Here is a 15,902-nt window from a genome sequence, read left to right on the forward strand (position 1 = left end):
CAAGCCAAGGAGAGCAGGCCAGTAAGCAGCATTTCTCTATAGCCCCAGGTTCCTAGCCTTTTTGAGCGCCTGCCTTGACTTCTCTCACTGGACTGTGACTCACCATACATAAGCAAAATAAACGCTTTCCTCCCCAAGCAAACTAGGACCCACATCCTCAGGTTGGTTATCAACTGGGCAAACAAGAACCCAGTCAAACACTTAGAGAACCACTGGGAACTGATACACTCAAAGGAGGCTCTCACAAGTCCTGACACGATCCTGTTGTGAAGAGCTGTGAAGTGCACAGGCACTGGGAAGACCCTAGGAATCCAGTTCTCTCACTTCTTTGTGACCTGAGGCCTGGGAAGATGTTTAAAGACTAAAGAGAGCTGACTGAGCGTGGTGATGCACCTATGAAGCCTTCTACTCAGAAGGCTACAGCAGGAAGATCAGACAACAACCAAGGCCTGACCAGAAGAGCAAGATGAAGCAGAGATCTAAACTGTGCCAACTCTGAGAAGGCATATCCTAACACACACACACACACACACACACACACACACACACTCCTCTCTCTCTCTCTCTCTCTCTCTCACACACACACACACATACACACACACCCTTCTTTCCTCTTGGATAAAGGTAGGTTTCTTAGATTAATGTGGTTGAAGAAGTACCTGACAATTTTTTTTTTTAGTTGACCACTAGCTAACTGAGCCACACACTACAGAGAATATAGACTTTCAGAGTTGTTCCAAGAAAGTTACTAAAGGTACAAGAAGTTTCTAAGAAAAAAAATTGAATACCACACAAACAGTACCAGTAATAAAGACATTATACCTACTGGCCACATGCTCTAAAGCAGAGCCACAATTCTTCTTTAAAACCTTTATAGTGATACAGGTCTAACATACCTTTGAGGCCTGCTCCTTTTGGGTAGGGTAAGTATAGCCATTTTTGTTTCAGGCCCCCCAGCCACATCATCTTAGCTCGTTGCTGGTATGAAAGAATCTCCTTTGTATAACATCTCTGTATAAAGTCAGGTTGACCATAAACTATGTTTATGTTCAATGAAAAACCATATGCTTTGTTGTTCCTGGAAATTCCCCAACTATAAGCACAGCTGGCCTCAGCTGCCAGGCGCACTTTCAAGATTAGCTAGAACTTCTTGTTGGCAAAACAACTTGAGTCAGAGCCGACCACCCTGTTTCACCATTCACCCGTTTTTTGCCTTTATAAACTGACTCTGAAAAACAGGTCAATGTCACAGTTTGGCTACTGGGTCCACTGTGTCCCTGACCGTGGTCAGTATTGGGGTGTTGCATTCAATAATTGAGCCTGGCATCTGAATGGTTTGTGTGGCTTCCTCTGGATCCTAACATATACCATACTCTATAGGGAGGCCAACGCAGGAGGCTTGAGAGTTCAAAATCAGCCTGGGGCCAAATGTGGGGCCACATACTTTTTTTTTTTCTTTCAAGACAGGGTTTCTCTGTGTAGCCTTGGCTGTCCTGGAACTCACTCTGTAGACCAGGCTGGGCTCGAACTCAGAGATCTGCCTGCTTCTGTCTCCTGTGTACTGAGATTAAAGGCATACAGTACTACCACCTGACAAGGCAGAGCACACCTTTGAACCCAGTGCTGAAAGACAGATTTCAACATGAGTTCAAGGGCAATCATGTCTACATAGTAAGATGCTGTCTTCTTTTGAGACACGGTTTCTCTGTGTAGCCTTGGCTATCCTGGACTTGCTTTTTAGCCCAGGCTTGGGCTCAAACTCACAACAATGCACCCGCCTCTGCCTCCCTGAATGCTGAGATTAACGGTGTGTGCCACCATGCCCGGCTATTAAGACCCTGACTTAAAAACTAAGAAGCCAGGTTGGGCAGTGGTGGTGCAGAGAAGAAGCCAAAAAGAAGAGGTATGGTACTATAAAGCATGGCATACTAACTATGTGTATAGAGGTTCCAAACTGCCTGGTTTGCATCTGATCTGTCCCACAAAGGTTCACATGTTCAAAGCCTGATCCACAGTGTGGTAGTGCAAGGTAGAGGACCCTTGAAGATGTGGAGCTTAGAGCTTCAAGGCGGGTTTTAATCGTGAGGACCAAATCCTCATGAACAGGAATGCCAGCTCTGGAGACATTTCCTTCACGTGTTTCCCGTCTGCTTCTCCATCACGTATGATGCACACAGGGATGAGAGCCCGGGATGCTGATGCTGTGCTATGTAGACCCTGCAGCATCGGAACTGTGGAACAAACAAACCTGCTCACGTCTTACCCACCCACTTGCATCTCAATGGCAGAGGTACCTGAGACACCACAAATGCATACTCACATTGCATAACTTTGACCTCTCTCCCCAGTGGCATCCAAAGTCCTTTAGTTGGTGCATGAGCCAGAAACTCCCTGGCATGCTCATTGCCCGGCACGTCTGGTATACAGTCTTCTGGCTTTGTCTCATCCTCCTACAGGAAGATAATAGTGTGTGAACAACACGACAGAACCAGAACCAAAAAACCAACCTGAAACCACCAAACCCATCAAAACAGAAACAAAACAGGACTCCGTCCTTGCTTCCTGCTTGAGAGGCTACCATTGTGCAGCTTCTTCTCACTGGGTGACAAGGCCCTTCTTGTCTGCAGGAACTGGGGACACAAACTATCAGGGAGAGAACTTCACAGAGAAATAGCTCGGCCTCGACTAGAGGAAAGTCGCTATGAAGCGTGGGCTTCATGCAGGAATGACTTGCGACCTCCACACTCCGACATAAAATAGTCAAAAAGGTTTCACTTTTTCACAATCTGTGCAAGGTGGAAAGGCATTCTGGAACTCTAGATCGACTGTTACATTAAAACAGATCTAAAGAAGTGACACCTTGGGGAGAAGGCGAACTCTTCCCAGGATGCAGGTGGAGTCAGAAGGCAACCTTAGGAATCTGTCCTCACCTTTTCTCTCAAAGGTCACCTTTGTTTTTGATGGGGATTTTCACCAGCCAATAACTGTATTTAGAACTGGAGCATTCCTCTAATTTCTGGTTGTTTAAAAACGTTGTTTTCCTCAAAGTCTTTTGGCCTTTGGCTGCTTCTCTGAGTCCCCGCCTACTGAAACACCCAGCCTCTGTTTCCAGGCTGCAGGGGTCCCTGCCCTGAAGGCAACGGGGTATGTCCTTTCAGGTCTCTGAGCTGAGGGCACTCAAGACTCCAAGCCTAAATGTACTGAGATGGCTGAGTGAGGTGGACAAGAAAAATGGACAACAGAGCTTCTGGACGATACTGCCAGAGACAGAAGGGGAGCTGCAGGTAAGGGACTCCTGTGTGTTTATACTGGTCCTTGGGACAGGGAATGACAGCTGGTTAAATGTCTAGGAAGGACAGGCTTTGTGACAAAGTCCAAAATTATGGTTTACCTGTTATTTGTAGGAAAGAGACAGTGTTTTCATATAAGGCAGTGGTTATCAACCTATGGGTTATGATCCCCTGGGGGTTGAATAGCTCTTTCACAGGGGTCAACTAAAACCATCAGAAAAAAAAAAAAAAAACAAAACACAGATATTTACTATTCATAATAGTAGCAAAATTGCAGTTAAAAATAGTAATTTTATGGTTGGGCATCACCAAAACATGAGGACCTGTGTTAAACGGTCACAGCATTAGGAAAGCTGAGAACCACTGATATAAGGAGATTGAAAAAAAAAAAAAAAACCCACACTGTTATTTCCCCACTAAATCACTAAGCCCACAAGCATGTTTAATAGAGTAACCAAGCCTGCAATGGCTTACCTTGATAAACCCAGGAGGAGGTTTCTCGTAACTAGAAAAAGAAGCACAGAAAGCAGCCTTCAGCAAACATGTCAACAGGAAGCACCGCACATCTACACAGGGCAAAGCAGAGGCTTGCTGCAGATCAGGAGCCAACCTCCTCAGAGGCTTCCCCTGCCGCACCCGGCCGTGCCAGACACTCGCCAGCCCTCCGCGTCCACGGCCTGCACTCCAGACTCGGTGTTGAAATCTGGGGCAGGTGGCAGCACAGAAGAACTGTGATGCTCACAGACCAACATTCAGGCTCTCCAGATCCCGCTGCACTCCAGAGTGATAGCCAGGACACCTCAGTCTGTACTTCACCTTTCTAACCCCAGGGAAGAGTTCTTCACTAGAAGACCGAAGGGACAAAGCACAAGGACCTGTGCTTCCTTGTTTTCTTTTATGTGGGGCTTAAGAGGTTTTCAGAAGAAAATGACAGTTAGGTGTGAGAAACAAGGAAACATACTAAGGGTCAGGGAAATGACTTTTTATTTTCTGCTCTAAGATGGGGGAAGAACAACTTGTAGGGGTTGGTATAGGTTGCCCTCTGTTGCTCTCACCAACAGCACAACCAAATGCAAGTTGGAGAGGAAAGGGTTTAAGGAGCTTAGGTTATCAATGAGTGAAGCCAAGGAGTCCAGGAACCCATGGCAGGAACTGAGGCAGAGGCCATCCATGGCTTATTCTCAGGCTGCTTTCTTATACAACCGGTGCCCAGGGATGGCACTGCCCCCCTCCCCACGGTGGGCTGGACTCTCCCACATTCATCATTAATCAAGAAAATGTCCCCACACTTTCCCACAGGCCAATCTGATGGGTGGTATAACCTGGGCTCTTTAGCTATGCACTAAATCTCCAGGACCAACGTTAAAAAGAAAGAAAGAAAATACAAACAGGTTTTTTTGTTTTTTGTTTTTTGTTTTTTTAAAGGCATTTATATCTCTAGTTAATTTTGTTATTGTTTGAGACATGGCCTTACTCTGCAGCCCAGGCTGGGCTTGAACTCATGTCAGTCTTTCTGCCTCAGACTCCTGAGTGCTGGAACTGCAGGCATAGTGAGCATCTTCAGTTAGTTCTTAAGATTTAAGACAATGGTAAAAACCTCTATTTTACCCTGAAGTATTACTGTGATATCACTGAGCATGTACTAAGTTGTTCGGAGGAGAGAAATGGCCAAAGTAGGTAGAAAGGAAAATCATCTCAAATGGACCCCAAACTCATTCATGAACTAACACACGGATAGATGCTTTCTGAGGCAGTCTCTCTCTCCACACTGGCTTCACAGCTGCCATTTTTCCATCTCAACCTTCCGTCCGAGTGCTAGGATTACAGTCCTGGCTCTTTGGGGACAACTACATGTATTCCTGGAGCCTGCAGAGGTCACAGCGGGACATCAGATCTGGTACAGATGGTTGTGAGCTGCCGTGTGGGTGCCTGGAATTGAAACTGAGTCTTCTGCAAGGGCAGGCAGTGCTCTTAACTGCTGAGCCATCTCTGGGGCCTCACTTTAAGTTACTTTTCCTGTTGAATGTTCAGTAGGATTTACTTGAAGCATTCATTAAATACATGCCATTCCATGAAAGTGCTTCTGCAGCTGCCTCCAAGGAAATGCAGAGACAAGATGCCTGCTAGGTAGCTCACGAGAAACCTGAAGGATGGGCAACAGACTCTGGGCCTTCAGGAGCCTAAGGTCAAAGCAAAGAAGGAGTGGTGTGGAGACGACAGAGTCCCAAGGGGCCACATCACATGAACAAATGAACTCATTTGTAAGAATCCGCTGTTGCTTCTCATTCAGCATGGACCCCTGACTTCCATAAACACATCTGTCTTCCTCCCAGAGCATTTAAAATGACAGTAAGAAAGTAATAAAGCCATGGTACCCTGAATCCAAACAACAATCCCGATTTCAGCAATGGAAAGAAGTTAGACTTCTTTAGAGGAAGCCAAAGTCTTCAGATCATAGGAATGCAGAGTATGGGCACCAGGGGGCTGAAGCTTTTTCTCTTTCCTCACAGCCAGGAGATTGCCTGTCTTAAAGAGACTCCATAGTTCTAAATTTGGTTCATTCTACCCCAGATTCCTGGCAGCCAAACACACCCTCAACTTGAGGCAAAGGATGGAAGATGCTTGCAGAGGACCTTGAAAAGGCCTCTCTTTGCTGACACTGGGAAACTGATTAAAAAAAAAAAAAAAAAAAAAAAAAAGCAGCCAGCAGCCCAACCCTCCTACGCTGAAGCTGCCAGTCAGCAAACGAAAGCTGGGTATAGGGATGAAAACTTTAATCCCAGCACTCAGGAGGCAGAGGCAGGCGGAGTTTGAGGTCACTCAGGGCTACGGAGAGTTCAAGGACAGCCAGGGCTACCCAGAGACCATGTCTCAAAACAAAACAGCCCCCAAATGAGCATCTTCCTTCTTTCTCTCTTTAAAAATTTTTTATTTTATGTTATTTTAAAGACAAGGTCTCACTCTATTTTCAAAGGTAGCCTAGAGCTCACTGTGTAGCCCAAGCTGGCCTTGAACTCACCACAGTCCTCATACACAGCCTTCCTAGTGTTCGATACCATGGCTAACACGCAGAGTGTTTCACTATCAAACATAGAGATTCAAGAATATCCAGACAGCAAAGAGTACGGGCTGGGGTGTATAACTGAGTCAGTAAAGTGCATGTTTTGTGGGCAAGAGGACCTGAGTTAAACCACTCAAAACTTGTATAAAGGAAATAAAAGCTGGGCATGCTGGTACACACTGAAAACCCAAGGCTGGGAGGTACTGATGGGCAGACCTCTTGGGCTCACTGACCAGTTAGTCCACTTGGTGAGTTCTATATTAATGAAAGACCCTGTCATTGGATCACCCCCAAGAAATGATATCAAAGGCCTCCCCATGCAAGTTGCAGGGGTACACGTGCGCGCACACACACAACAAATGAATGAATGATTAAGCCGGAAATCAACACATAAGGAAGCCAGGGAGGATGGTGCAAGCCTTTGAATCTACCTGTTAGGGCAAATTCACAGGCTGCTTGGCCCTGCACAGGAGGCTACTTAGCAGGACCTCCTTTCAAAACAAAATAAAAGGAGGGCTAGGGATACAGCTCAGTATTACAGTGCTTGCCGAAAATTCACAAGGCCCTAGCCTCAGTCTCCACACTACAAAAGGGCAAATAAGCACAGTGGCAACAGAGGGGGCAGAGGGAAAATAACGAGCGCAGTCACTACTGAAACAAGCATAGGGTGTTCTGAAAAACACCTCTCAGAGCCGGGTGTGGTAGCACACGCCTTTAATCCTAGCACTGGGAGGCAGAGGCAGGTGATCTCTGAGTTTGAGGCCAGCCTGGTCTACAAAGTGAGTTGCAGGATGACTAGGGATATACAGAGAAACCCTGTCTTGAAAAACAAAAACAAACAAAAACCCCAAACCAAAGCTCAAAACAACTATTTCTGACATGAACTCAAAGGCGAGCTCTTTGACCCCCCTCCTCCGAGGGAGGAGCAGCCTTGCTAGGCCACAGAAGAGGACACTGTAGCCAGTCCTGAAGAGACCTGATAAGCTAGGGTGAGATGGAAGGGGAGGAGGACCTCCCCCATCAGTGGACTTGGAAAGGGGCAGGGAGGAGATGAGGGAGGGATGGTGGGATTGGGAGGGAACGAGGGAGGGGGCTACGGCTGGGATACCAAGTAAATAACCTGTGATTAATATAAAAAATAAAAATTATAAAAGTTAGCATATGAAGTATTAGATATTGTATTAGTCAGGGTTCTCTAGAGGAACAAAACTAATAGAATAGGTATATATGTGTGTGTGTGTCACAAAGCCCTAGCTTCAGTCTCCAAAACTGCAAAAAGGGCAAATAAGAAACAGTGGCGAGACATTAGGAAGGCTTGGCTGCTGTGGTCTCACTTCTACAGTGGTTATCCGGCAATGGAAAGGCCATTCAGTAGTTATGTAGCCCACAAGGCTGGGAGTCTCGGCTGGTCCTCAGTCTATGCTGTAACCCTCAAGAAGGAGGTTCTTAAACAACAAAGGAATGCCCCACAGCAGGACGGATGAACTTGACAGAGAGTAATGGCAAGCAGGCAAAAGCGTCCTTCTTTTATGGCCTTTTATGTGGACTGCTACCAGAGGATGTGGCAGATTAGGGTGGGCACTCCTAATTCAAATGACGTGATTAAGAAAATCTTCCACAGCTGTACTCAGCTGTGATTATTTGATCCCAGATGCAGTCGAGATGACAACCAAGATCAGACATGACAAGTCCAACCCTTGTCAACTTGACATCAATCACATTTTCTTATATCATGTTTAATGTCTAAATGAAAACAATAACCAGGGCAGAATTCCATCTACCCTGAAGTAACTATGTGATATACAATCACAAATGCACTGTGTATTTTAGAATAGGCAGCAATGTCCTTGGAGGAACGCTTACTCTTAATTGTATCATTACTTAAATATGGTAATAACCAGTGATATTATCTCAATCAATTGTTATATTTATGATGAAGAAATAAAACAAAATGTAATTTAATATATGTGCAGATATGTACAAACATGTCCTTAACAAAATAGAACAGAAACACTCTTGTCCATTATAAACCTATAAACCTAGCTTCTGTAACTGTCACGTGGCCTCAGCTGGCATTTATAACTACCTTCCTCTGCTACCCATTCTGTCTGTCCTCCATCCTCAGCAAGCGCCTCAGGTGTGTCTCCTTTCCTGGAGGAGAGACCCCGTCTTCATTCCTGAAGGGCCTGTGCCCTTTGTCAGCCTGGATTAGGCTGTTGTACTTGCCCACTGGCTTTACTCTCAGGGCGTGGTAGCACCAAGAGACTCCCTAAAGGATCTCCCGCCCTCCAGAGACAATCCGCCTTAGCTCCACTGTGGAGAATCCATCACTTCCCCACGGCAACCTGGACCAGTCACCTCTCCTGACACTGTTATTCCTCTCCTAGCTGCTGGCTTAAGGGCATCAGACGCCCAGGCCAGGGGGAAGGAAGCCTGAGCTTCCAGGCCAGGGGAGCTGGTTGTGGCTCTGGCAGGAGCAACAAACTGCTCCCCAAACTTTTAGGCAAGCAGTCTCCCATCCCCCAAACTTTTAGGCTAGCAGAACTGAAAGTGTCAGAACAGGAAGCAAAAATTTCTTTAGGAGGTCACTAGGGTGACAGTGAGTAGAACCATTCCCATTTAACCCCTTAAATCCTGGACCCATGGTTCCTGGCTATGGAAGACACTGTGTCACATTTCCTTCTATCATGGATTCTGATTCATTCCACCACCCTCTGGAGAACCCTGAACCTAACTAGTGTTTTAACTGTGTCTTCAAATGGCTATTTCATCAAAAAGCCATTCCATCACTCTTCTCAGGCCAGCTGCTTCAGGATGGTGGGGAACATGGTAAAACCAGTGGATTCAATGAACATGGGTTGACCGCCACATTGCTCTGGCTGTGGAATCAGTTTCTCGGTCAGAAGCAATGCTTTGCTGAATACTGTGGTGGTGGATACAGCGTGTGTAAGTCCACAGATGGCAGTTTTGGCAGAAGCGTTATGTACAAGAATAAATATCTGACCCAGTAACGAAAAAGTATTGGCCTTTCCATGAAGGAAGTGGTCCAATGCAGCCACGTGGCACCCAGTTGCTGGCTGGTCATCCCAGGGAGTGGTGCCATATCTGGGGCTCACTCGTTGCCTCTGCTGCTGACAGATCTGGCACTTAGCAGCAGTAGCCGGGTCAGCCTTTGCGAGTGGAAATCCATGTTAGGGCCACACATCACCTCCACCTCTGCTACATGGCACTTGGTTCACGGGCCCACTGGGCCCACCAGTAACCCAGGCCCAAGCCTGCTCTTCCTCAGTCGACGGATCACAGGGCACACCCCACGACCTGCGCAGTTCATGCCTGAGTGCAGAAGGCACTGTAACAGGAGGAGAAGCCACAGGGCACTTGGGCAATTCTTCTTGTAAACTGCTTGTGCCCTTAGGACTGACTTGGGCCTGAACATGTCTATACCACTTCCAATTGATAATGGGTTGTTTCTGTGCATATCCAACTTTATGGCTTGATGGGTCTGATAATAGCCAATGCCTGATGGGCAGCTCAGTTACATGGTAATTTGGTGACCAACTGTCAAATGTTCAGTTTCCACTAATGCCCAACAGACAAGGGCTGTCTCTCAAAGGGAGAACAGTTTCTACAGATGATGGTGGAGTCTTGCTCCCAAATCCCAAAAGTTTCTACTATGATTCACCTATATGGGCCTGCCAAAGGCTTCAAACAGTCTCTACCGACACCTCATGGACCATTGGAGCTGCTGGATCATAGGTCCAAGTGGTGGAGCAGGCTGCACGTCTTGAAAGAGCCTTCTCCTGCTCCAGGCCCCATATAAAGCCAGCAGCTTTCTGAGTCACTGGGATATGGGCTAGAATAACACACCCAAGGGAGGAATATGTTGTCTTCAGAATCCAAGCAGGCCCACTAAACACTGTGCTGCATTCTTAGTGATGGGAAGGGACAGGGGCAGTAACTTATCCTTCACCTCAGAAGGGATAGCTCTGCATGCCCACACCACTATGCTAGAAGAATCACCAATCAGAAGGCCACTGATTTTCAGTTGGATTTGTTTCCTATTTCCTGATGCAACAAGTCCAAAGTGGTTGCTACCTCCTGCTCACTTGGTCCAACCAGCACAAGGTCATCAACATAGTGGACCAGTGTGAAATTTTGTGGAAAAGACATGATCAAGATCTCTTTGAACTAAGTTAACACAGGCCTGGAGACTTAATAAACCCTTGATGTAAAACTGTAAAGGGGTGCTGCTAGCCTTGCCAGCTGTTAAGCAAATTGCTTCTGGTGCTGCTTAAGGACAGGTATTGAGACAAAAGTATTTGCTAGATGAATAGCTGCAAACCATGGACCAGGCTCAAATAAGGACACATCTGGTACAAAAGCTGCAATACCAGTTATTACTTGATTAAGTTTTTGATAGTCAACTTTGAGTTCATTTCGATCCGCCTGTGTTCTGCACAACCATACGGCAGAGTTATAGGGAGACCGGTGGGAATCACCACCCCTGCATCTTTCAAGTCCTTGATTATTTTCTAGAATTCCTCTTGGGCTGCAATACTGTCTTTGGTTCACTATTTTCCCTGGTAGAGGCAACTCCAACAACTTATACTTGGCCTTTTCAATCATAACAGGCCTTACCCCAGAAGTCAGGGTATCTATGTAGGAATTTTGCCAACTTCTAAGTGTGTCTATCCTAATTACACATTCTGGAATGGGAAAAATAGTTTGGGGGCCCACTGTGAGTTGGACTTCAGCAAAAACTCTGTTAATTACCTGATTCCATAGCCCCTACTTTAACTGGAGGGTCATAGTGCTTTCTGGGGTCTCCTACAATCACTGCCAATTTAGAACAGGTATCCAATAGACCCTGGAAAGTCTGATCCCTTTTCCTCATTGCACGATTACCCTTGTAAAAAGCTATAAGCCCTTCTGGGAAAGGAAACAGTAAAACTCTTAGGAATTTTGACAAGGTCCTTCCTTAGGGGTACTGGCCATCCTTTCATTCAAGTTATTCTGCAAAATGGCTCATATCTGGAAATCGGTTCATGGGTCGAGATTCCCTCTTGCCAGAATCCAATGAAGCCTATCTTTCATTTAAAAATTCTGCCTTTATAAATCAAACAAAAATGCAGTAGGCAGGCCAGGGAAGTGTAATCCCAGCACTTGGAGAGGCACAGACAGGCAGATCACTGTAAATTCAAGGCCAGCCTGGTTTGCATAGCAAGGCCAGGACAGCCAATTCCACACAGAGAAACCCTGTCTTGGAAAGAACAAAGGCAGTAGACTTCTTATCTATTTCACTCCCCAAAACTCTGATTAGCTAGCACAAAAGGCCCGCAGGAATCATGTCACCACAAAATTCACTTTGCATGTGATGTACATTACAAGCCAGCCATTATGGATACTGTTTTGTTTATGATGCCCATTATGATTCAGTGCTGCCACATGGCCTCTGCTACTCCTGGGCCCAGGTAAACTAGTCACATTTAACTCATCTAACAGAGCAGCAATGTCTCAAACTATCAGGTCTACTACAAGGAAAGAGCAACAATATAAAGTTCTTCTTATTAGCTGATGCCCCTCATCATTTTGCATCTTACAGGATTAGCGGAGGTGGTGTCTTCCTATTTGTGGAGGATTGGGTTTTACAGTTTACCCACTCTAGATTCACCAACATTAAGCCAAGGGTTACGAGGCTCTCCAACTTATTTTCAGTACGCCATCTTTTGACAAATGCTTCAGCCAACCAATCAAACTTTTAACACCTTTTAAAAACTGAATGAGCTTCTATATTAAATCTAGAATCTCCACTCAGTTGGACCATATCAATAAACTCATTCTGATATAGTTTTATGTTCTTTCCACCATTTTCCCATACCCTTAAAATCCATTCTCGCACATATTCCCCAAACTTCTGCTTGAATGAATTAGCAAAGTCATTAGCTCTTTAGTGGTATGGTGCATCTCTTCATGCTCTATCTATCCCCACTTTAGCAGCCTGCCTCAGGTCTGGATATAGGTCTGGAGGCAACTACCAATGGGCCTGAGGGACATTAGTATCTAGCCTAGCATCTCCTCAAGAAAGTCACTGCTGTTGAGCAGACACTACAGAATTAATTCCTTTAGGCTACTGCAAAGAGGGCACTACTACAGGGGGTGCCGGGTATGGATGTGTTTCTGCTCTTAACCACTGAGTCAGCTCTTCAGTCCCAGATGTATTCCCTGTTAAGGGTGGAGAGATAAACCCTTGAGAATCTGAGGTTTCAAAATCCTCAGCCTCAGTAGGGTCCACTCACACATCTCCATGACAAGTACTGTTACAGGATATTTGATCCCATTGTGAACAACAACATTATGAACTGTAAAACCCTGTTTCTGGTTTGGTGTGGTTGAGCCCTATCACACACCTTTAATCAAAGAAGTTTGTTTATCAGGTGATTATGGTGTGGTTCAGCCCTAGCACACACCTTTAATCCAAGAGCTTTCTGTACACAGGATTTAATAAAGTTAATCCTAGGTCAAGAGGTGGAGCAAGAAACCAGCCAGCAGGGATTAAAGAGTAGAAGGGACTTTGAGTTGGGTGTTACTTAAGACAAAATGGAGAAGTAAAAAAGGCTTTTCAGCTTAAGCTCTGGCTTCACCTGCTCAGCTCCCTGGCTTTTTTTGGGGAGGCTTTGAGCTAGCAAGCCTTTTGTCTTTTCTTCCTGGGATGTCAGTTTGGGCTAGTGAGCTTCTTGCGTTTTTTCCACCCAGACCTGAGCTGAGAAGGTCAGCTGGATGCTTTCTCTCCCTTGCTGAGCTAGCAAGTTTTCACCCCAGCATCTGGCTCCCGAGTCTTTATTGGTAAAATAGAATGGCTGGGATTTTCATTTTTTGTTTATAACAACAAAGTGCAGGATGCAGTTCCTTACCCATCAGTGCCCTTACTTTAACTGCTGACCTCCCACCCCCACAAAGGCAGAACTTGAATTTGTGCTGTAATCCAGCCACTCTCATACTGAGGGCTTTGGCTTCATTTCCTACAACTTGAGCTCTATGGTTGCTGAAGAGAGGACCCCCTTCCGGGCCACACTAAGACTGTTATGTGCCTCTAGAGCCAGTCAATTATATCATACTTTTCCTTTGTCACTGTCCCCAGAGATGCTAGAAGCAACCAGCCAACATTGTTGTTCTTATTTTCCCACTAACTGCTAAGAGTTTTATGTACAGTCACTAAAGTTCTTGCTCCTCACAATAGGTGAATCAGGATCATCAAATGTATTTATTTCGACAGTTCACACCATGAGTTTTTAGGGTTCTCCATGCTTCTAGGAGAGGCTTCAGTAACTGTAGGTGCCAGTAAGTTGGAAAGCCTACGTCAAGAGTCGGGCAGGAGTTCAATCTACAGGGCTGGATGTTTCGGCTCATCTTTGGTTTATGTTGAAATTCTGAAGAAGTAGGTTCGAATACCAGTGATATTTCAATCATGGAAAACACAGGCTTTCAGTATCTCCCTATTACCCATTGCTGGGTTATAAGCATTGAAGTTAGTATTACCTTCCTGTAGTAAAGTGTTAGAATATTATATTACACTTTATGTAATTATTTATTTTTATGTACATGTATGTGCCAAGGCATCAGCGTAGAGGCTAGAGGTCAGTTCTTGCTTTCTACCATGTGGGTTGTGGGGATTAAACCCTGGTCATAAGGCTTGACGGCAGGGCTTTTCCACTTGCTGAGCCATCTTGTTGGCCCAGTGTATTCGATTTTAAAAACTGCTGCTGAAGTTTCTGTCTTGAGTTTCATAAAAAATTGTGGTGTTGGAGAGGTGGCTCAGTAGCTAATAGCACTTGCTCTTCTTGCAGGGGCCCCAGGCCTGGATTCCAGCACCCACGTGGCTGCTCATCCAGTTCCAGGGAATTCTGGCTTCATCTGGCACCAAGTTGCAGGTGGTGCAAGTACATACATGCATGCAAAATATTCATACACATAATATAAAATAAACCTTTGGTAAAACGTTCAATTTTTGTTCAGGACAGAATTCTCAAATTTCTGAAATAGCCCTAAAAATAATTTTACTAATATACTATATACCATGTACTTGTGCATAGTGATAGTGGTGTCAAAGTGCCAGCAATCATAAAATCAAAATACAGAGCCACTCGGAAAAATGCTGAAGATGTCCCACATCTGTCAGCATTTAACTATCCAGCCAAGAATGAATTATCTGTGTGAAAATAAACAAGTGCATCTATTTCCTTAGTATGCAAACTTGCTTCTCTCTTTAAGAAATGGTAAAATTATATGTATAAAAAGAACTGTTTTTTAAACAAGTTTCCTCATGACTCATTATCAGTAAATGTTTGTCTGACACGTATGTATCCCCTAGTTTATTTGCCCATACACTGGCAACGGTGTAAAATTTTCTTTTGTAAAAGGGGGTCACATGTGGAAACCTTTTTAAGAAGCCATGCTGTAGGCTTGGTGGGAGTGTAAGGTGGGAGGATCACATGGGAGCTTGTCTTAAGAAAGACACACGGGGTTGTGGAGGAGATAAGAGGAAAAGAAAGCTCAACAATGAGGAACACCAACATCGAAGAAAGGAAATAACACAAACTTAACGTGCCAATGGCGTGTCAAGCAAAAATAAAATAATCAAGTCTGAAAACAAGGTGGATGGCACTTGAGGAATCACACAAGTGAGAGAGAGAGCGCTAGAGAGACAGAGAGAGAGAGGAGACAGACGGACTTGTCTCCCTAGTAAGTAAACCTCTTCCCCGATTTCCTGTCCTCAACGTGCTCACTGCCTGGTCCTGACTTTCCTCCTGGTTTACCGTGTGGACCAGAGGCGGGCCACTCCCCCTCCCCCTCCCCACGACTCTACACCTCCGGCCCGGCTGCGGGGTCCGCCGCCTTCCCGCGTGTCTCCTGCAGTTTCCAGCCCGAGCTTCCCGCCGGGGCCGTCGGTGGCCGAAGACGGCGCCAGGAGCCGCGGGGCTGAGAAGCCGGCCTCGGGGCGCCGCGGCCGCCTGCGCCACGGTCGCCGCGGCCTCCCCTCCGCGTCCTTCCGGCCGGGATCGCCGACGGCCCGCGCCGCCCCCAGCCCGGCCCCGCGTCCCCGGCCGCGCCGACTCACAAGGACTCCAGATGCTTGAGCTGCTGCAGCTGCTGCGCGTCGTGCCGCCGCCGTTTCTGCTCCCGCCGCCGCTGCAGCTCGTGCTCCGGCGGCTCCCGCTGCCGCCGAGACCCGGCCCCGGACGACATCGCCACCGGAGGCGGGCTTGGGACGAGGCGGACACTCGCTCCCTCCGCCCCGCGGCGCAAGCCCACCAACGTCCCACCGGCCCGTGCTCCAGCCGGGTACCCGCGGCCAGGCCCCGGCGGCCCCCGAGGCCTGCGGGAGCCCAAGCGGGGGAGGGCCGGGGCGGGGAGGGCGGGGCCTGCGGGAAGCGAGGCCGGGAGGGGCGGGGCGCGGAGGGCGGGGCCTGCGGGCTTCCGGGTGCTGCAAGTCACCTGCAGGCCACACCCACTTCCTTGGCTCGCTTGCTCGTTGATTTATTCATTTATTTTAT

General features: G+C 46.7%; 1 protein-coding gene across 1 annotated transcript in view; it reads right to left on the reverse strand.

The window, feature by feature from the left end:
• Positions 1-15,761, reverse strand: part of Rp9 (RP9 pre-mRNA splicing factor) — a 28,939-nt gene extending 13,178 nt beyond the window's left edge. The window contains exons 1-3 of the mRNA XM_021627467.2: positions 15,467-15,761; positions 3,765-3,795; positions 2,321-2,450 (exon numbers count right to left, since the gene is read on the reverse strand). Coding sequence (XP_021483142.1) covers positions 2,321-2,450; positions 3,765-3,795; positions 15,467-15,594 — 289 coding nt within the window. The 5' untranslated portion in view covers positions 15,595-15,761. The remainder of the gene's footprint in view (positions 1-2,320; positions 2,451-3,764; positions 3,796-15,466) is intronic.
• Between the last annotated feature and the right edge of the window lie 141 nt (positions 15,762-15,902).

Source organism: Meriones unguiculatus, chromosome 1 (assembly GCF_030254825.1).
Source record: "Meriones unguiculatus strain TT.TT164.6M chromosome 1, Bangor_MerUng_6.1, whole genome shotgun sequence".
Taxonomy (NCBI): Eukaryota; Metazoa; Chordata; class Mammalia; order Rodentia; family Muridae; genus Meriones; species Meriones unguiculatus.